The sequence below is a fragment of the Convolutriloba macropyga genome, chromosome 1, assembly GCF_964194025.1.
Source record: "Convolutriloba macropyga chromosome 1, txConMacr16.3, whole genome shotgun sequence".
NCBI lineage: Eukaryota > Metazoa > Xenacoelomorpha > Acoela > Convolutidae > Convolutriloba > Convolutriloba macropyga.
In genome coordinates, this window is record NC_134468.1 from 32,928,293 (window position 1) to 32,951,200 (window position 22,908).

Genomic DNA, 22,908 nt, shown 5'->3' on the forward strand with positions numbered 1-22,908 from the left:
CACCAAATGACAGAAAACGAGCGGCATACCCCAACAACAAAGCATCGAAACACAGCAGTTGACACCTCCTCACTAATGGGGCACATCTGTTTTCACAACAGTCGCACCGCAAATAAGCACTATGGAACGAATTCAGTTACTCGCCGTGCAAAACCACACACCCACAACGCATCTGGAGATTAGAGCCGTTGCGACCCAAATCGATCCAAATATACAAATCTATTAATCGTCCAAAATTGACCCGATAGTACGCTCTACTCTGGAAGCAGAAGTTTACAAAGAATCAGATTGGTAAAACTCGAGCAACCCAAACAACATAAATCATTTCTTTCAGTTTTAAAACACGTACAAATGTTAATTTTCGTACACACTTATCAATTTGAACAAAAATCAACCAATGCTTTTCGTTCTTGCCGAGTAAGAAATGCGGTACACATGTGCCATACTTTGTACATATTTGCCATATTTAGGACCATCAACATTCCTTATTTGGTGATAATTATGTTTCCCTTCTGATAAATTGTTTATGTATGTAGGTGCAAGTTTTCACGTTTCCAGTTCAAAACTGATATTGAAGTTCATACATTTCAACCTCCGCTGTTATTTCTGTTCATACTTTGAAGCAATTATGTCTTCTGCTCAGACTTACTCAATTTGTCTAACAGTCATTATTAGAATGCCTGCGTTAATTGCCTCATCGTCTTTAGAATTCAATAACCAAACAAAACTTCAAATTGTTCTCGTCGCCTAGCGAAACAACTCAGTCACATGAATGGGTCAAAATGTCCCAGAAGCATGTTAAAGTGATATGCCTGTTTAGCCCCGCAAATCGGTATTTTAAATAAAACCGGTCTGAACGCACGGGGAACCAATAGTAAATATCGCAACGCACAAAATGCGTATGAGAAAAAATCGTGTCCGCATGCCTATGAAGCCCTCGCAACCACCGTCTTCATCTCAAAACATTAACGAGAATGCACCGAGACAATACAAGACTTCTACTTTTAACGAACCGCGACGTAGTAAACGCCACAAGAAAAGATAACTGATCCCAGAGACTTAACAGCGCCAAAAAGGAGAAGTTATTGCAAAAACACAGCAATTGACGGCATAAGTACATTTAAACACGTCTGCATTTGTGCCAGCTGCGCCACAAACAAGCATCAATGAACGAAATAAAACACTTGGGGAGCAAAACCCAAAACAAAACGCTTAGAAATTGCATCAACGCAATTTGACCCAGTAATACAAACTTGAGATACTCCTAACGTCGACGGGGTTGTAAGGTTTGCTATACAGTTCCAATTGAGCTAAACTGATAGCGAATAACAATCACAAAGCATAGCTACTCATAAATAGGCGGCTTCAGCAGGCAAGAAGTCTGATTCGCTCCGATTTTGCTCCGATTCGCTACGAAACATTTACAACAGGTCAACGATGTAATTTTTTTCTTTGAAGGTCAATTTTTGAGAAATGATATCTAGTCCCTTTGTGCCTCAAGTTAACTTGTCTTGTTCTCCCATAAACCTGCTGTTCATATTCCCGCATTGGGAATTATTATTTGTTCACGACTTTCAGGAGCTACTGAATTTCATTCTTTTTTTTGCGTCTCGCGTACAGTTGCTCAATTTAATTCACTGATTCTACCCAATGTCTTGACTCTCCAATTTATTAATCGACGTCCAGTGAAGGATTGGCATAGAAATTTTTTCTGCTAAATTCTGGTAAACCAAACACGCCAAAGGAAGCAGCTGTCTGAAAAAGTGAAAGCTAACTTGAGTATCCAGATAAAAGTACACACACCTGTTTGTGTACAAAATGGTGCAATCAGCATCTCACAAGTGGACCCCTTCAGGTATCGAGTCATGTTAGCAGCCAACCTTGGATCCTCCTCTTATATGGAAAAATGGTAGACCGAATTAAAGTTAACCCTACTAGCAATGGAGAACATAACTCTCGACACACTACTTGGCTGTCAACAAGAACAAGAACCCCACTACAACCAATCTACGAAGACACCATCCAAAGACAATCAGCTCCATGAGACCGCGGAAGGATAGCCCAAAACGCCCAAATAAATATGAATTGTTAAAAAGGTAAACTGGAAATTATCTGCGCCGATAATCCTGGAACTAAGCGGATCGAAAGTTTGTATCAGTAATGAATCTCAGCATTAAACCTAAAGGAAGGACAATTGTTAATATTCGCAACGCGCACATCAGAATGAATACTAGCCCCAGCGAAAATTGGCGCTTCATGCTTATTCAACAACTAACACGTTCATCATGTTTAATTGCAATCACTGGTTTTCATTAGACCCATAATAATCACTTTTGACTTCTTTATTTTACGACAAAAAAAGACAAAGAATCAATTGAGCGTTTCCTTGGAAACTTGGGTAACGTGGAAGATACACTGATATGACACCTTTTCATAGCTAACTTGCTTGACGCAGAGATTCAACGAGAACTAAAAGAAACAACTGACCCGGCAGAGACCCAAAGAAAACTAAAAGAGACAACTGATCCCGGCCAGGCCCTAAGATTGGCGTGGAACTGGATAAACAATATTAACTCCAAATTTCAAATACTCCGTCGACACACCTCAGGTGAATGCTCTTTTGAACTCGAATTCCTCATCAAAATTTCAACCACGAACACGGCCTAGTAATCAGAACTGCCAAAAGTGCGGCTTATTTTTGTCAACAAATCACAAACATAAATGTATTACAAACAAAGGGTAAACAATGCAAGCCTTCTGCCTTACAAATTCACTTTGTAAGGCTCTAGAATGCCGAAATTTACAAAGCTCTAAAATGCCGAAAGGTAAAATCTAACCCTCAAAGATTTCGTCGCCCATATGTTAATTCGGTTGACTCTGCCCCAACGGATAACTCGCTTTACGCTATCACTAACAATAAAAAATTCCCAAATGCAAATCTGATCTTTTAAGTCCTGATGAGAATATGGTAGCACGCATCGCAAGTACTACTCGAACCTAGAAAATTTCACTTGGAAACACAAATGTGTGCATCTTGGTTGATTCTGGTAGTGTCCGCAGCGTTCTGAACGAATCACTGGCTGAAGAAATTAACAACTTATCCCTCGTTTGATGCCTAACAACCACACTTTTGCAAATGAACCAACTTTTGTGACCGGAATGATGCAAAAGCAAGTTGCAAGTAAAGATTGACGCATGGAGGATTGTGGTGGTTCGCAATGGTCTAAGACCTCTCAGTGGTCTTGACCTGTTTGATGCTCTTGGTATTCCAGTTACTCAAACCCTATACCCTATTGAAGGTAAATCACTTCACTGCACAATGTGCTTTCAAATTTTGAACAAAAAAACTTTCCACTTTGTTTTCCCGAATTAGACGTTCAAAATTACATATCGTCAAATCAAAGTTTCACAAAATATCTCAAACTAAACGCAAAAAAAGAGAACCTATCAATTTATAAGAGAGTCAACAGTGAAAATAAACATCTGATAAAACTAAAAAGCACATGTAGAAAAATTATATAATTGTTGCGATCAGTTTAAATCACCCACAGTTGTTACACTTAAAGAGACCAAACTATCACATTAGCAAAAACTCGAATGTACTCAACAATTTCTTTAAAAATAAGTCCCAGATGCGTAACATTGGCAAATTAATTGACACAATTATCACAGATAATTACAAAATATCAAGCCAAGTCTCAATATAAAATTTTCTTCTCCAATACAGATCTCGTACGCTTATAGCCAACTAAATTTCCGATATCGCAAAACATTGTAACTACAGTTATCTTAGGTGATTTGATGGGCACGTATAGATTCAAAATTGACTTTTTGGACTCATTGATATGCCCGCCGAATTACAAAAAGACATGGATTACAAACTTATAGGCCTCAAAAACGCCTTCTGCTCACTTGATGATATACTGATAGTAAGTAAAAGTTCTGAAGATGATCATTTTAAATTTGTTGAAAACTTGCAGATACCAAAAAGTTAGTTCAAAAAACAAGTACTTCATAGTTAGGGTGCATTAAAAATCAGTCAGACATCTCTCCTCTAAAAAACCTGCCAACTTCGCACTTAAACCTTCCAACACGTTACACCCTTCCAAAAACTTTGCTCCTTCCCGGGTTCCGTGTTTTATTTGAAGTAATTTATTGCCAATTTCTCTTCCTTCAATTTTCCTTTATTGCTCAACTTTGCCTTCCTGTACGACCTTTCCTTCGGAAAACAGAAAAATACAATTGCATAGATGTACATAACACTCACCTGAACGTCAAAAAAACTATGCAAATCACACGGAAGATTTTCAACCCGTAACTTGAAAGACGAGTTAATTGTGACTCTTCTCAATCCAAAAAGTCCTAAACAGCCGTTTGTCAGGATGGGTTGATCATCTTACCGTTCCAATTTAAAATCGAACATCTACCAGGTTTAACGGTTCAGTCGACTATATCTATAGGAAATCAATATCAACCGGCAAAATTATATCAAATTATGATAAGTTATTGTTGATACATGAATATTAAATCCTATGCTAAAATGCTGCAAACAACCAAAACCATTTCTGCAACTCATTCAAACAATTTTTTCAGACAACATGCCTGCCGAGAAAATCACCACTTCTAAAACAACTCAATAACAAAAACGACCGTTTAAAAGTTTACCATGCACCACTTGTACTTTTAAGTCAAAATGCAAACTCAATGCTAACTCAAACTACCTAAAATTAATTCACTAATCCGGTTATAGAAATTGCATAATGCTTTCGCTTGTCTCAAGATAATTTGAAACCCGCTCAGCAATCTACCACCTCCAATTTGTGTACATGTAATCCCAATTATTTAAATACCACTCCTGCAACACGCGTACGCTTGACTCTTGCTTAAAACAAAACACTAAATATATTTAAACCCCCTTTTTTAAATTCATCTTTTGCATCGCACGTACACTAACATTCAAATTAAATTTCACACATAGCTCAATTTACCAGCACAAATCAATCTACGCTAGAAAACTGTTTTTCAACAACAGTCTGCTTCGCAAAAGCAATATACAAGCGTCTCTCGCCTTCCAAAATCCACTACATTTTTGTAAATCAGATCAAGCTACAAACACAATCAAATCAGAATCGCACATTCCATATTAGCACGAAATATTCAAATACCTCAAATAATTCACGTGCTAAGTTAGTAAACAACAAAGAATGGTTTTTGCCCCTTCCAAAACAGTCAGAATCAGTCAAAACAATCAACAGAAAAATAGGAATCAATCGACATCATTGAAACGCAAGTGTTGTGCAACAATTTCAACTCGAACCTCGCCCCGCGTATCTTTTACAAACGATACTACAATAAACACTCCACTCAGATCATCCTCACACTCTAAGCACTCCGCTGACAGCCAGTCCTTTATCCCTCTCACGAAAAATTGTGGGTAAAGTATTCAACAAACCTTATAGCATCTAACAAGATGGAGTTCTCAAAGAGGTTAGAGATTGCATCGTGCGAGGAGATGAGGCCAGACTGAATCAGCTGAACTTCTACCTCCGCTCGTTCTGGCGTGACCGTCATGTCAGCAGCGGGTGTTTTTGCATGGTCGAGAAGGATGCAATTCCTCATGTAATCAAGGATGCCCTTATCGAAGACCTTCAAGCGAGCCATTTCTGGTGGCCATACATAAACCCCGTCATCCTTGTTCGCTATTTTTGCTCTTTTCAGTGCAAACCAAGCACTGCAATTGCTGAAAACCTTAATCTACTATATTCGCCGAGCCAATTAATGAAAAAGAACATTAAATTTAGGTATTAACAAGCATTGATCTTTCTGCAAAAATCCATCAGCAGAAACTCTTGATAGCGCAAAAGCCTCAATTGTTAAACGTTTTCGATATTTCTATACAAATTCTTGGTGTAGCACGATCTCTAAGACCTGAACAGGCCCGCTGCTTTAACGGAACCCAAGAAATTTTGCAAAAATAATATTAACTTTAACTCCAGCACCAGCAAAGGTTCACCGCACAATTGGTTTAGTGGAACAGCTCATTAGTGCAACTGAACAACGTCGTTCATATATTAAAGAAGCAAAAAAAAACTAACGCATCCAACAATAAAATGGCACTTAAAAAATTACTAGTTCAGCATATGAAAACAAAAACAACACAGATCTCGTCATTTGCATTACAATTTGGCCTTCGTGCTAACATACGGCTTAGAAATTTTAGTATCTCACCTAAACACTCTGACTTAGCCAATGATAAAGTACTAAATACATATTAGATGAAGAAACAGTAAACCCAAGCGAACTTTTAAGAGAAGATTACTGCAAAAATTACAGACTTGAAGAATTGGAACAAAATATGAGCATGGCCACTCAAAAAGCTCAAAATATAGAACGGTAAGACTCAAATTACGAGTCAAGACTCCTGAAATCGGGCATACAACACGCTATACTCCTAAAGCAATTGGTCGTGCAGCTTAAACTCACACGCAAACTACACCCTCAGAAACGCTTTAAGGAGAGCCTGGATGGTTGTATGCGGTGTTGAGCCTAAGTTTGGTTGCGCAGAAAGTCAACATTTTTATGTCCGTAATTGGCAAACCGGTGAAGCTTGATATAACCGTAAGAAATAACAATATTACAAAATGTGGAACTGAATATGAGCGGAAAACAAATTTCAAACATTATGTTGATAGACGCTGCCCCCCAAAATTTAAAAAAGACAGCAGAAGCAAAAATAAACAGTCAAAAAAGATTTCAAAAGAACAAAAAAAGAATTTGAAGCACAGGAAACGCAACTCGAACAGCATTTCCTTAAACTAATCTAACTTCACCTGCAATTCGAGTGCTTATGCCAGACGTACCAAATAATCTAGCCCCCCAAAAACGCCTGAAAAATTGAAATACCGCCTTAGATTGGGCCAGCAGTGATAACAGCTCCAAACAACAATTCATAGGAACTTCAATTTCCTACATCTGCACTGCAAAAAATTTTCCCCCGTTCTCGTATACGATTCAGAAAAAACGCAGAGTGTTATGGGTTTAGTTAAGATGAGTACACCAATTCATGCCCTTCCAACTGACTAAACTGTATGATAAAGACACGCAAGGGATGTTGGTCCTTTTTGACCATCAATCATCCAACCAAATGTGCTGCAAGTTGAGCACATCCGGAATCAGTTCCCTTTGCTCGCCTGTCATTGGTACTGTTTCATCCACAGACATAAGAATTCTCCCTGTGAATCACAACCCTGACGACAACTTTGATTAGGATGAGGAAAATAACTTTTTGATTTAAACTGTACATAGAGAGAAACTTAATTTAATGTTATTAATATCACTAGCTATCATAACGAGTGCAATAGTTAATAAATAAACCGTGAATTAATAATTAGTACTTTTAAACTTGTTAATCTTCAAAGTCATTTATTTTTGAACATAGTTCTTTTTGTCTTTCTTATTTGATGCTTAGATTTCTTTGTTTGAAGATGATTTATTTATAAATATATTTCTTTTGATGTCTTGATATGATTCACTGTCTGTTCTTGAAGCCTATTTCCTGACCTTTAGGGTTGTATTTGTTTTGCACAATTTTGTTCATTAGTTAACAATCAGGTTGCTAATCAAAATCTGCATTTCACTTTAAATCACGCTAGTTTGGATTCATTGTTTAGTTGACACTTTTGAAAGCAATCATTTGGCAAGCATAGTCTTTTGCTAAACAAATCACTAATTAAATTTTCGCTTGTATTCGCCGCGCGAATACCAACTAATTGCTTCAAAACTGAATAATTCTACCAGGCAGATCATTCAGCGATTTTGCACCAAAAAATCACCCCGACAATAATTACAATATTAGATTTCGCTGAGTGAGAACACAATTCAGTATAGTTAGTTAATCTATACGACATGGCGCCGTCAGCAGATCACGAATAGCAAAAACACCTTTGTCAATCGAACCATTTTAGAGGCGAGTGACAACAGAACTACCCATTGGATAGAAATGGCGCATACAGGTAACGCTAGCAACCTTGGTAGCAAATTTTACTTTTCACTTCGCGAACCGAAATCTTGAAAAATAAAATTTCCTACTTAACCAAAATAAAAGGCACCTGTTGAAGAGGCGTCGGAACAAAAAGGTAAATACGGAAGTCAGCTAGCTCCACTACAATGGGAACTCAAATGCCAAAAACTCACATATCTTCGATGTTTCATCTTCTGAAAGCAGAAAAAAGTGCAACATTCGAACAATTCTACAGCACTCTGAAAAAACTTAGTGGAAACTGTAAATTTGAAAATCATGAAGAAGACATATCAACACCCTTATTTGAGTTGCGTTAGATTACGATGTTCAATGTCAATTAAGCGATAAGAGATAGAATTAAGCATAGCAGTAGACATGGAATAGGGACATCAAAACCAACGAATTCCGTCAAAACATGCGATTGACGCATACTCAATTCAGCAACTCAATCGGTTTTGTGGCGCAAAAACACAACCGACACAACAAAAACGAACCGCTGTCAAAACCAATTCCAATGACTAATGCAGAAATTGTGGAAAGAAATGGACACTAAATAACAGACAAGATTGCATTCGCTATGGGTAAGAAGTGCAAACCCTGTGATCCACTCAATCACTTCGCAGAGGTATGAAAAAAAGGTGTGACAGTTCAGACCAAAACGTATTTATCATTAATTGCAACGAACAGTACAATTCACACTAAAATTTTGGACAATAACTATGTTGCAATTTTTGAAAATAATTAATCGAATGAAATCGCACCGCAAAACATGAATGTTTCAATTGGCAAAACAGAAGTTAATTTCCTCCTCAAATCTGGCAGTGGATGCACTATAAGTAATCCTACACTCGCAAAACATTGTATAAATGTGAACACGCTAAATGGTCAGAGGAAAAAATATCTGAACCAAAATCTTTTTCAGAAGACTCGGCAAAACATGGCGAATTAAAAACACAAATTTTGATATAACGGTTGGAAAATACCAATGACTGGACATCAATCACCAATGCCCAATCAAAATAGCAATTGCGAAGACTTTCAGGGATTAATAGAATAACAAAATCGAAAAACCATGGAGTAAAATCAGTTTAATAGGAATTAAAAAGTTACACAAAAAGGACGAAAAGTACCAATTCAATTACAACCGAATTATCAAAGTTGCACTCGAGAAACAATTAAACGAAGGCCACACGCAAAAAAATTATCAAAGTGTTTGGATCAATACTTCATCTTACCTATCGTTATCACGGTAAAAAAAATGGATCAATCAATCAAAATAGCCTTGAATCGAAATATTAAATAAAATCACGTCACAAAAACAACTAACAAAAACCCAACATTGATTTACAAATTCCAACAATTCTACAACCACTGTCACATGCACCGCAAAAAACAGCTCATTTTCTCACTCTTGATTTGCAAAAAACTTGCAGCCAGTTTAATTTACCCACTGATACGCCACCCATTGTCGTTTCAATCTAGTTAGTGGTGGTGATATGACAGGCGCATATTGATTTTTTGGTTTAAATAAGATGCCTGTTGAATTTCCTACATAGCGCGCACTCTTCTTGGTATCACTAACACTGACATTTTAATTGTCAGCAGAGCGAATTGAACACCATGTACAACTTGTGAAAAAACCTCCCAGAAAACTAGATGACAAAAGTTTACGAAATTATCAGGCAAAACGCCATTTGAAAAACGGATACAAAATTGCTTTGTCACAAAAACGCCTAATTCATAATAACTTTAGCAAATAAAACACCTTCAATACAACTCACTCCATCACCTCGGAAAATCTATTCCGCATTTGTTTCAACTCTGTCTTTAACGATCCCTACTAAAGAAAAACACTAAAATCTTCCGGACAGACAAACATGAAAAACAATTCAAACAAAAAATTAGCTGAAACCACTGAACACTTCAACCAACAATCAGAAAGGCGCTTAAAATGTGACGCTTCAAGAAAAAGTCTTGGAGCTGCTCTTGAACATCGTACCCCGGAAGGTTGACAAACCGTAGTATTCTAATTTCGTTTCATTTTATGATTGATCATTTTTGTGGCTCCAAAATAGCCCTAATAGATTAGATATGGCATGAACTGCTACAAACAGCCGCTATAATATCTACTTATGACGAGCAAATCCTAGTCGCAAGAAATGGACACAACAAAAGGCGAAGGAACTTTTTTTGAACACACACAACTCAGCGGATATTGCGAAGCCATTTCACAAATAAAAGGAAAACAAACACTAATTATCAGTTACAAAATATTTAGCGAATATTCTAAAAGCTGTAAAGATGACAAATTAGCGAATTAATAACCAATCACTTCATTTCAACAACTTTGCCCACGAAACAAACAATACAAGATAGGTGAAATGATGGGCACGTATAGATTCATAACTGACTTTTTGGACTCATTGATATGCCCGCCGAGTTACAAAAAGACATGGATAACAAACTTATAGTCCTCAAAAACGCCTTCTGCTCGCTTGATTATATACTGATAGTAAGTAAAAGTTCTGAAGAGGATCATTTTAAATTTGTTGAAAACTTGCAGATATCAAAAAATTAGTTCAAAAAACAAGTACTTCATATTTAGGGTGCAATAAAAATCAGTCAGACATCTCTCCTCTAAAAAAAACCTGCCAACTTTGCACTTAAACCTTCCAACACGTTACACCCTTTCAAAAACTTTGCTCCTTCCTGGGTTCCGTGTTTTATTTAAAGTAATTTATTGCCAATTTCTCTTCCTTCAATTTTCCTTTATTGCTCAACTTTGCCTTCCTGTACGACCATTCCTTCGGAAAACAGAAAAATACAATTGCATAGATGTACCTAACACTCACCTGAACGTCAAAAAAACTTTGCAAATCACACGGAAGATTTTCAACCCGTAACTTGAAAGACGAGTTAATTGTGACTTCTCAATCCAAAAAGTCCTAAACAGCCGTTTGTCAGGATGGGTTGATCATATTACCGTTCCAATTTAAAATCGAACATCTACCAGGTTGAACGGGTTCAGTCGACTATATCTATAGGAAATCAATATCAACCGGCAAAATTATATCAAATTATGATAAGTTATTGTTGATACATGAATATTAAATCCTATGCTAAAATGCTGCAAACAACCAAAACCATTTCTGCAACTCATTCAAACAATTTTTTCAGACAACATGCCTGCCGAGAAAATCACCACTTGTAAAACAACTCAATAACAAAAACGACCGTTTAAAAGTTTACCATGCACCACTTGTACTTTTAAGTCAAAATGCAAACTCAATGCTAACTCAAACTACCTAAAATTAATTCACTAATCCGGTTATAGAAATTGCATAACGCTTTCACTTGTCTCAAGATAATTTGAAACCCGCTCAGCGATCTACCACCTCCAATTTTGGTACATGTAATCCCATTTATTTAAATACCACTCCTGCAACACGCGTACGCTTGACTAGTGCTCAAAACAAAACACTAAATATATTTAAACCCCCTTTTTTAAATTCATCTTTTGCATCGCATGTACACTAACATTCAAAATACATTTCACACATAGCTCAATTTACCAGCACAAATCAATCTACGCTAGAAAACTTTTTCAACAACAGTCTGCTTCGCAAAAGCAATATAAAAGCGTCTCTCGCCTTCCAAAATCCACTACATTTTTGTAAATTAGATCAAGCTACAAACACAATCAAATCAGAATCGCACATTCCATATTAGCACCAAATATTCAAATACCTCAAATAATTCACGTGCTAAGTTAGTAAACAACAAAGTGGTTTTTGCCCCTTCCAAAACAGTCAGAATCAGTCAAAACAATCAACAGAAAAATAGGAATCAATCGACATCATTGAAACGCAAGTCTTGTGCAACAAATTCAACTCGAACCTCGCCCCGCGTATCTTTTACAAACGATACTACAACAAACACTCCACTCAGATCATCCTCACACTCTAAGCACTCCGCTGACAGCCAGTCCTTTATCCCTCTCACGAAAAATTGTGGGTAAAGTGTTCAACAAACCTTATAGCATCTAACAAGATGGAGTTCTCAAAGAGGTAAGAGATTGCATCGTGCGAGGAGATGAGGCCAGACTGAATCAGCTGAACTTCTACCTCCGCTCGTTCTGGCGTGACCGTCATGTCAGCAGCGGGTGTTTTTGCATGGTCGAGAAGGTTGCAATTCCTCATGTAATCAAGGATGCCCTTATCGAAGACCTTCAAGCGAGCCAATTCTGGTGGCCATACATAAACCCCGTCATTCTTGTTCGCTATTTTTGCTCTTTTCAGTGCAAACCAAGCACTGCAATTGCTAAAAACCTTAATCTACTATATCCGCCAAGCAAATTAATGAAAAAGAACATTAAGTTTATATATTAACAAGCATTGATCTTTCTGCAAAAATCCATCAGCAGAAACTCTTGATAGCGCAAAAGCCTCATGAACTTTAACTCCAGCACCAGCAAAAGTTCACCGCACAATTGGTTTAGTGGAACAGCTCATAAGTGCAACTGAACAACGCCGTTCATATATTAAAGAAGCAAAAAAAAAACTAACGCATCCAACAATAAAATGGCACTTAAAAAATTACTAGCTCAGCATATGCAAACAAAAACAACACAGATCTTGTCATTTGCATTACAATTTGGCCTTCGTGCTAACATACGGCTTAGAAATTTTAGTATCTCACCTAAACACTCTGATTTAGGCAATGATAAAGTACTAATTACATATTAGATGAAGAAACAGTAAACCCTAGCGAACTTTTAAGAGAAGATTACTGCAAAAATTACAGACTTGAAGAATTGGAACAAAACATGAGCAAGGCCACTCAAAAGGCTAAAAATATAGAACGGTAAGACTCCAATTACGAGTCAAGGCTCCTGAAATCGGGCATACAACACGCTATACTCCTAAAGCAATTGGTCGTGCAGCTTAAACTCACACGGAAACTACGCCCTCAGAAACGCTTTAAGGAGAGCCTGGATGGTTGTATGCGGTGTTGAGCCTAAGTTTGGTTGCGCAGAAAGTCAACATTTTTATGTCCGTTATTGGCAAACCGGTGAAGCTTGATATAACCGTAAGAAATAATATTACAAAATTTGGAACTGAATATGAGCGGAAAACAAATTTTAAACATTATGTTGATAGACGCTGCCCCCCAAAATTTAAAAAAGACAACAGAAGCAAAAATAAACAGTCAAAAAAGATTTCAAAAGAACAAAAAAGAATTTGAAGCACAGGAAACGCAACTCGAACAGCATTTCCTTAAACTAATCTAACTTCACCTGCAATTCGAGTGCTTATGCCAGACGTACCAAATAATCTAGCCCCCCAAAAACGCCTGAAAAAATTGAAATACCGCCTTAGATTGGGCCAGCAGTGATAACAGCTCCAAACAACAATTCATAGGAACTTCAATTTCCTACATCTGCACTGCAAAAAATTTTCCCCCGTTCTCGTAAACGATTCAGAAAAAACGCAGAGTGTTATGGGTTTAGTTAAGATGGGTACACCAATTCATGCCCTTCCAACTGACTAAACTGTATGATAAAGACACGCAAGGGATGTTGGTCCTTTTTGACCATCAATCATCCAACCAAATGTGCTGCAAGTTGAGCACATCCGGAATCAGTTCCCTTTGCTCGCCTGTCATTGGTACTGTTTCATCCACAGACATAAGAATTCTCCCTGCGAATCACAACCCTGACGACAACTTTGATTAGGATGAGGAAAATACCTTTTTGATTTAAACTGTACATAGAGAAAAACTTAACTTAATGTTAATAATATCACTAGCTATCATAACGAGTGCAATAGTTAATAAATAAACCGTGAATTAATAATTAGTACTTTTAAACTTGTTAATCTTCAAAGACATTTATTTTTGAACATAATTCTTTTTGTCTTTCTTATTTGATGCTTAGATTTCTTTGTTTGAAGATGATTTATTTATAAATATATTTCTTTTGATGTCTTGATATGATTCACTGTCTGTTCTTGAAGCCTATTTCCTGACCTTTAGGGTTGTATTTGTTTTAAATCACGCTAGTTTGGATTCCTTGTTTAGTTGACACTTTGAAAGCAATCATTTGGCAAGCATAGTCTTTTGCTAAACAAATCACTAATTAAATTTTCGCTTGTATTCGCCGCGCGAATACCAACTAATTGCTTCAAAACTGAATAATTCTACCAGGCAGATCATTCAGCGATTTTGCACCAAAAAATCACCCAGACAAACATTACAATATTAGATTTCGCTGAGTGAGAACACAATTTAGTATAGTTTTTTAATCTATACGAAATGGCGCCGTCAGCAGATCACGAATAGCAAAAACACCTTTGCCAATCGAACCATTTTAGAGGCGAGCGACAACAGGACTACCCATTCGATAGAAATGGCCCATACAGGTAACGCTAGCAACCTTGGTAGCAAATTTTACTTTTCACTTCGCGAACCGAAATCTTGAAAAATAAAATTTCCTACCTAACCAAAACAAAAGGCACCTGTTGAAGAGGCAACGGAACAAAAAGGTAAATACGGAAGTCAGCTAGCTCCACTACAATGGGAACTCAAATGCCAAAAACTCACATATCTTCGATAATTCATCTTCTCCTGAAAGCAGAAAAAATGCAACATTCGAACAATTCTACAGCACTCTAAAAAAACTTAGTGGAAACCGTAAATTTGAAAATCGTGAAGAAGTCATATCAACACCCTTATTTGAGTTGCAATAGATTACGATGTTCAATGTCAATTAAGCGATAAGAGATAGAACTAAGCATAGCAGTAGACATGGAATAGGGACATCAAAACCAACGAATTCCGTCGAAACATACGATTGGCGCATACTCAATTCAGCAACTCAATCTGTTTTGTGGCGCAAATACACAAACGACACAACAAAACCGAACCGCTGTCAAAACCAATTCCAATGACTAAAGCAGAAATTGGGGAAAGAAATGGACACTAAATAACAGACAAGATTGCATTCGCTATGGGTAAGAAGTGCAAATCCTGTGGTCCACTCAATCACTTCGCAGAGGTATGAAAAAAAGGTATGACAGTTCAAACCAAAACGTATATATCATTAATTGCAACGAACAGTACAATTCACACTAAAATTTTGGACAATAACTATGTTGCAATTTTTGAAAATAATTAAACGAATGAAATCGCACCGCAAAACATGAATGTTTCAATTGGCAAAACAGAAGGTAATTTCCTCCTCAAATCTGGCAGTGGATGCACTATAAGTAATCCTACACTCGCAAAACATTGTATAAGTATGAATACGCTAAATGGTCAGAGGAAAAAGTATCTGAACCAAAATCTTTTTCAGAAGACTCGGCAAAACATTGCGAATTAAAAACACAAGTTTTGACATAACGGTTGGAAAATACCAATGACTGGATATCGATCACCAATGCCCAATCAAAATAGCAATTGCGAAGACTTTCAGGGATTAATAGAATAACAAAATCGAAAAACCATGGAGTAAAATCAGTTTAATAGGAATTAAAAAGTTACACAAAAAGGACGAAAAGTACCAATTCATTTACAACCGAATTATCAAAGTTGCGCTCGAGAGACAATTAAACGAAGGCCACATGCAAAAAATTATCAAAGTGTTTGGATCAATACTTCATCTTACCTATCGTTATCACGGTAAAAAAAATGGATCAATCAATCAAAATAGCCTTGAATCGAAATATTAAATAAAATCACGTCACAAAAACAACTAACAAAAACCCAACATTGATTTACAAAATCCAACAATTCTACAACCACTGTCACATTCGCCGCAAAAAACAGCTCATTTTCTCACACTTGATTTGCAAAAAACTTGCAGCCAGTTTAATTTACCCACTGATACGCCACCCATTGTCATTTCAATCTAGTTAGTGGTGGTGATATGACAGGCGCATATTGATTTTTTGGTTTAAATAAGATGCCTGTTGAATTTCCTACATAGCGCGCACTCTTCTTGGTATCACTAACACTGACATTTTAATTGTCAGCAAAGGGAATTGAACACCATGTACAACTTGTGAAAAAACCTCCCAGAAAACTAGATGACAAAAGTTTACGAAATTATCAGGCAAAACGCCATTTGAAAAACGGATACAAAATTGCTTTGTCACAAAAACGCCCAATTCATATTAACTTTAGCAAATAAAACAACTTCAATACAACTCACTCCATCACCTCGGAAAATCTATTCCGCATTTGTTTCAACTCTGTCTTTAACGATCCCTACTAAAGAAAAACACTAAAATCTTCCGGACAGACAAACATGAAAAACAATTCAAACAAAAAATTAGCTGAAACCACTGAACACTTCAACCGACAATCAGAAAGGCGCTTAAAATGTGACGCTTCAAGAAAAAGTCTTGGAGCTGCTCTTGAACATCGTACCCCGGAAGGTTGACAAACCGTAGTATTCTAATTTCGTTTCATTTTATGATTGATCATTTTTGTGGCTCCAAAATAGCCCTAATAGATTAGATATGGCATGAACTGCTACAAACAGCCGCTATAATATCTACTTATGACGAGCAAATCCTAGTCGCAAGAAAAGGACACAATTAAAGGCGAAGGAACTTTTTTTGAACACACACAACTCAGCGGATATTGCGAAGCCATTTCACAAATAAAAGGAAAACAAACATTAATTATCAGTTACAAAATATTTAGCGAATATTCTGAAAGCTGTTAAGATGACAAATTAGCGAATTAATAACCAATCACTTCATTTCAACAACTTTGCCCTCAAAACAAACAATACAAGTTAGCTTGTTGCACAACCTCGCGCATCAAATCAGTTGTTTTTTTCCCACTTTATCAGTTGTTTTTTCCACTTCAATTTTAAAAAGTCGCAAACAAATTCCAATCCTTATGATGACTAACTCACATCAAGGAACTCTATTCAACATCGGATTTGCTGACAAAGCCGGACCATCGATTGCTCCCCCACCCACTACACCCTTCACAGCAGCCATAGACACTTCGAATACAACAAATACCACCTCATCAACGGACAGTCTGATTCATATCTTTTTCCATTCGAAAACTTTCTCTATTACCCCGACGACTAGCCTCACATCGAAGAACGCAATCTTAAAGAAAAACTAGACTGCATACTCACGTACAATGAAGAAAGATGCACGCCAAATTCCGCCCTACATCCACAACCACTGGAAAGGCCTCCACGTTATTGACAAGGGTAGTAGGCCGCCCAGAAATACGCAGCAATTTCAAAGTTATTTCATTGTTGTTGATTTATGGGTGACAAATATATGTAGTAAATCAGCTTATATAAATAGAGTAAATTACCCGCCAAAGCAGGATCCGGATGTGCGAAGTTTGCTCGAAGTTAGCGCATGTTCTTTTTCGCTTTGATGTTTTGAGGTTATGAATCCTCTCTTTTTGAGCTAGACAAAATTATACACAAAATTGTGAGTGTTTTCTCTTTTCCAAGTGGATTGGCCAGGAAATAAACAGGCAAATCTCAGCGGACAAACAAAACTCAGCGGAATGTCTACAGAATATCAGCGGAATGTCTAAAAAAACGTTCCGATTACTGTCTTCTTACCCTTCCTCTCATAAATTCAGATTTATGGCAAAGCGTTCGGTCTCTCCAAGATGCATAGAATGCTTACTTAGTGTAAAACAAGCCTTTTTATCCTCAAATTTTTTCAGAGATTAGTCTCCAGAATTCCACTTAGGTGGATATCTTTTTTAATCGCTTCAACATCAGTTAAAATATGGTTCTGCAGTTGATCTTGCTACAGTCTTTTGGGCCTTACAAACCCTACTTATGGCAGACAACTCACCTAACTTGAAACAAAAACGTGAAGTACTCCTGTTATCTATGCTCCCTTCCCAATCAGCATAGAAGATTTCAAAAAACTCGAAATTGAGTCTTACTCAATGTTAATGTGTGATTCAGTTTCCTCTTAAGTATCTAAACACCCGCTTGGCCACTTTCCAATGAACTTAACCGGTTTTTTCAACAAACCATATTAGATCATTACCTGCAAAACAAATATCGGTTCTACTTGACAAAGCTAAATACTTGTTTTTGATATAAAGTAGATTTTTGAGAAACGGCTAAAACTATCTAAAAACCCAATGGCATAACAATGGCCACCAACAACTTCGGGAGAAATTTGTCCTAAGACATCTGTGTGCACAATGTCCCACTATTTTCTTTACTTGTCATGCAATCTTTGGCAACAGGCTGTTCTTTCGACTTATTTAACTCACAAACTTCACAACACTTAATTCTTTATTCGAATATATTAATAATCTTTGATTAATAACTTGATTAATAAAACAAATTCGTGCAGGCGTTACAAACCAGAAAAATCGTTATGTCCCCTCTTTGCACGCCAAATTTGTAAACTGTCAACATTTAAACAATTTTCATTAGAACAGGGAAAATCTTTCCACGCAAACAATCCATTATCACCCTCAAATGGAAACAGGACTTTGAAAGAAGTTTTTCACTGAAAGAAACATCAACACCAGCCAAATTCTGAAACCGAAGTTTTTTTTGATTTATCGTCACGAATAAAGTATCTTTTAGAACATCACAACCCCTTTTCCTTTTACGGAATAGTGCTTTTTGTTGGCATTGTGAATTCTGCCGGAAATTTTTTCAATCAAGTTATCAAAAATACTCTTATCTCTAATCATGTAGTTTGTTGCGCCAGATTCGATGATAAAGTCTTGATGTTCAACACAACTCCCTCAACAAAAAGCTTAAAATTTCCTCTTCTGGTTCCTCTGAAACTAATCTCAATTTCATTTGAAATATTTAGTTCATTTTTCCTTGCACGGGATTCAAATTTGTTAGTTGACAGTTTTTGGCATTTGTGCAAAAAATCTTATTTTGTTTTGCATGACAAAATTTTGAAGGAAGAGCTTGTTACACAGACGAGCCTGTTACACAGACCGCAATTGCGCCTACCGAAGCGGCGACTGAGCAAAAGTCCGGAAATGGAGCATGTCGCGGCTTATTTCTTTGTAACTCCAATTCTCGATTTTATTCGCTGGTTATTTGCAACAGCTTGCTTGCCTGGTTGGCTTTGATGCTCTATGGGTATCTGTTTAACTGAAAATTATTACTCTTATTTTTCTTGGCTGCTGCTTTAGCACTTTTATAAGCGTGTAGGAACGAGTGAAACCACGCATAATTGTCAGTGTGAAAAGGTCAAATCGTGGAAAATGCCGACACGTTTTGGTCATTCGTTCTTTTCTCACTTCAAAATCAATCGATTCACGTTTAATTTCATCAAAGGTTTTATTGTAACCACATTGTACCAGAAAACAAATTTTTTCGAATTCAACAGGAAGTCCCTTCAAAAATTTGAGACAAATTTTTTCTCACTTTGACTCATTGACTTCGGAAAGCTTTAACTGCATGTCTTCAACTCTAGTAATAGAGTCCACTAAATTATAGTTCCTGTATTTTTGAATTTGTTGAACCGGATATTAGTTTCAAACTTCAGACTCATCCCTGCTATATGATCGCAAAAATAAAAACTGACCTCTTTGAGGCACTGGACAATTTCGTAGCCACTGACCTCTTTGAGGCACTGGACAATTTCGTACCAAACGGCTGTCTGTTTTTCGTCAAAAGCTCCTTTCCTCTTCTATCAGCCACGTCAAATAGCTCCTCTGAGGTCCCCCCTCGGCGTAGGAATGAATCCTCGTAACCTACAGTACCATCAGTACTTTTACGCAAGTTCGTGCCTCAAACATCCATTCGCGCCCTCAACTGTTCAGAAAAATAACTGAAAATCTTAATAATACAGTAATTGAATGCAACAAGGCGCAGCCACCAGTTGACAAAACCCCTTTTCACATGGACGCCATCTGGGAGAAATCTATCACACCCTTTTCGTGGAACAAATGGACGCAATAGTGGAAATTAGCACTTTTGGCGAAAGAGGGGAAACAATTGGAGACATTGCTTGGCGGACCACCCACAGCGGACACGTACCTACGGGAACCTGTATATGAAGAACCCGTTAAGAATCGTACTCAATCAACTGAACGTGATAGAAAAGTCCGCATTCGAGGTGACGTGGCCAAAGAGATGTATGAAAATTGATTAAATTAGTATTTTGACTTTGTGGGTAAACCATGCGAACAGTTGGAGGATGCATTTATCAAAACTAGAAACAAAAACTATTATAGTCTCATCTTTTCATAACAAAAATGAGAATCTGTGAAAATTTCTATGAACGCCTAATGGAACAAAACTGCAGTTTTGGGGATGAAGAAACCACATTAATCCGGGATACCTTCAGACTCGATCATGATACCCAAAAACAAAAAGACTTCACTCGCTATCCAACTGTCCCTCAATATACTAGCATCTGTGCCAATTGTGCACAGCGCTAGAGCCATAACCACCAAAATTTTTCCGCAAATGGAAAAGCAAAAACTGCGGATTTATAGGCCATTTTGCTAAAAAGTGTAGCAAGCCTAAAATGTCCCAGGCCCAAACGTCAGATCGACACAACCACCACTAAAAGTGATGGAGAAGCTATTTAACTCGTTACCAACAACTCTATCAAGCCTATGACTCCGATTACGATAGCGATTCTGATGACTATGTGGCAGTCATATCCAGTGATACTGCAAGTCAACTTGAACCAAATCACGCATGATTTTAGTCCGAAAAGATCCTTGCAAACTGAAGGATTAACTTTTTACATACGCTACCAAAGACATACGCTACGAGTTTGCAGTCTTGCGTATGAGTCTTATCACAAAGACCTGGCCTATAGAAAAGTCAGCACGAATGAGCCCGTAGAAGTTCTCGGAAAAATTTCACAGTCACCTTCAATGAGTCGACTTGCTAAACAGTTGTGCAGGACATACAAAAATTAATCACTGGGAGAGATCTTTTCAACAGCCTTGGATTAGCAGTGCTGCAACAAGCAAAAAGGGGGTAAATGCGTTAATTTTGATAGTTCTACATGTAAAATAAAACGCAATGTCCCCATTTGGTATCAACAATTGGCCAATCAAACGCACATGGAGTGAAATCAAAGATTCATCAGAAGTTTACATTGAAGCATATAAAAGTTCGTTGCGTCCCGATTAACCTCCAACCTAGAGTCACGCTAGAATTAGAAAAGAAGGACACATTGAAGGACATCTAGCTGCTCTGATGAACCTCTTATCGTAATCACAGTAAAGAAAGATCAATCTATAAAACTTACACTGGATTCTTAATTCAAAAAATTCCCAACGTTGAAATGCTAATAGACTTCAATATAATATCACAACAACCTACAAACAAGCATATTTTTCAACGTTAGATTTTAAATATGCCTATAGTCAACAACAATACAAAGACAGCAATCTATTATTATTTTTGGAGATATCAACAGACCCAATTTAAAAACCCAATTTTACGGGGATTTTCCAGCAGAATTTCTAAAAACAGCTGACAGACTAGCAATGGCAGTTAGCCCAGGACAACGTCTCAAACGCAGATCTTGTCTTCCTAATGTCTCCCCCCCCCCCCCCCCCTACAGCTTAAAGTGAACAATTGTTAAATTATATTCTTTTGTTCCAATTAGTTACTATGCTCATGTGTTGTCGAGTTCTCATCTGGAAAGAAGTTGACCCTTCTGTGGACGGTGCCACAGCAGGGGCAACCAGGAGCGGTTGGTGTCTCGTCCTCATGCTCACCAGGCAAAGGACGCACTACTGGTTGTGTCACCTGTCGCATCTCTGGCAGGGCTGGCACATTCCTAAACAAATTTTAAATACGGCTTCAATATGCTGAGGTGCATATATGCCAGATTGAGACCTATTGTTCCCCCGCGCTTAGTGCGAAATGTACCAAATATACCTACCACATTTGTAACTGGGGGTCATAAGTCACTTATGGGGAGGGGGATAATCTTCCTTCAGTCACCTTCTGCTCAGCAGTTCGCCAACATTGTCGGGATTGTGCTGATCAGTTGTCAGCGTCGCCCTGCTGGTTCTGACAGTGGAAACCGCAGCCGCAGCTCTCCTTGCATTCGGCCCAGTCCTTGCATCTACTCGGGCTCCTTGCATCTCTCGGGGTCGCGGTTGGGCCACTCGCCCGTTATCACCTGCACCCCTTAAATGTGCATTCTGCACTCCGACTTCCTCTCTTCGAACCTCGACATTTCCCTCTCCATCGTCGCATCTGTGCTCAGACATAATGAAAGAACTAAATTAATAAATTAGTGTCAATACAATCAACAAAATACTAAATTCAGCATGCTAATTCACTGAGTGCTTATAGGGTTTAAATGCTCTACGTGGCCCGCTTATTCAGTCTTTTTCGTGTGATATGGTTAACATCAACTAAATGTCAAAAATCAGGTTTGTCATATTCCATTTTTTGTCTTGACTTATTGTGTGTCTTGAGAAGTGAGTCGTGAACTCATTTTTAGTTGTTTACTTTTTGTACTCCTCAAGAAGATAGTGTGTTAGGATATTCTGCCAGTTACAGAGCACGTGTCATTGCATAGTAAATCGTGTCATCATATGTAAAATATAGCATGGGTGGCTGGGTGTAGCAAATATTATGCACCCACGTTGCTTGGAGGGGGGCACAAACGGAAAAAATCCGGTCTACAGGAAGTATATCGGGCAAAAAGGGCAAAATTGCAAAACACTGCCCATTTTCATGCCCCGAGCTTTTCGAACGTTCGTTTGCGTTGCAACTTTATGGGACTTACTATAATATGCACCCACTAAGCTGGGGGGGGGGGGGGGCAGAAACGGGAAAGATTCCAATTTTCTAATTTCAAACATGCAGATATCGGCATGTTTATGTTCATTTGGGCAACTCTGGAATTTTCCAATGTGCGCTTGCA

The 22,908-nt window shown here is 37.7% G+C and overlaps 1 protein-coding gene across 1 annotated transcript; it reads right to left on the reverse strand.

The window, feature by feature from the left end:
* Positions 1–21,599: 21,599 nt before the first annotated feature.
* Positions 21,600–22,324, reverse strand: LOC142348270 (uncharacterized). Its single transcript, XM_075399569.1, has 2 exons — positions 21,975–22,324; positions 21,600–21,807 (listed from the first exon to the last, which is right to left on the reverse strand). Exons 1-2 carry the CDS (start codon positions 22,244–22,246, stop codon positions 21,630–21,632), a joined length of 450 nt encoding a protein of 149 aa, XP_075255684.1. The 5' UTR covers positions 22,247–22,324; the 3' UTR covers positions 21,600–21,629.
* Between the last annotated feature and the right edge of the window lie 584 nt (positions 22,325–22,908).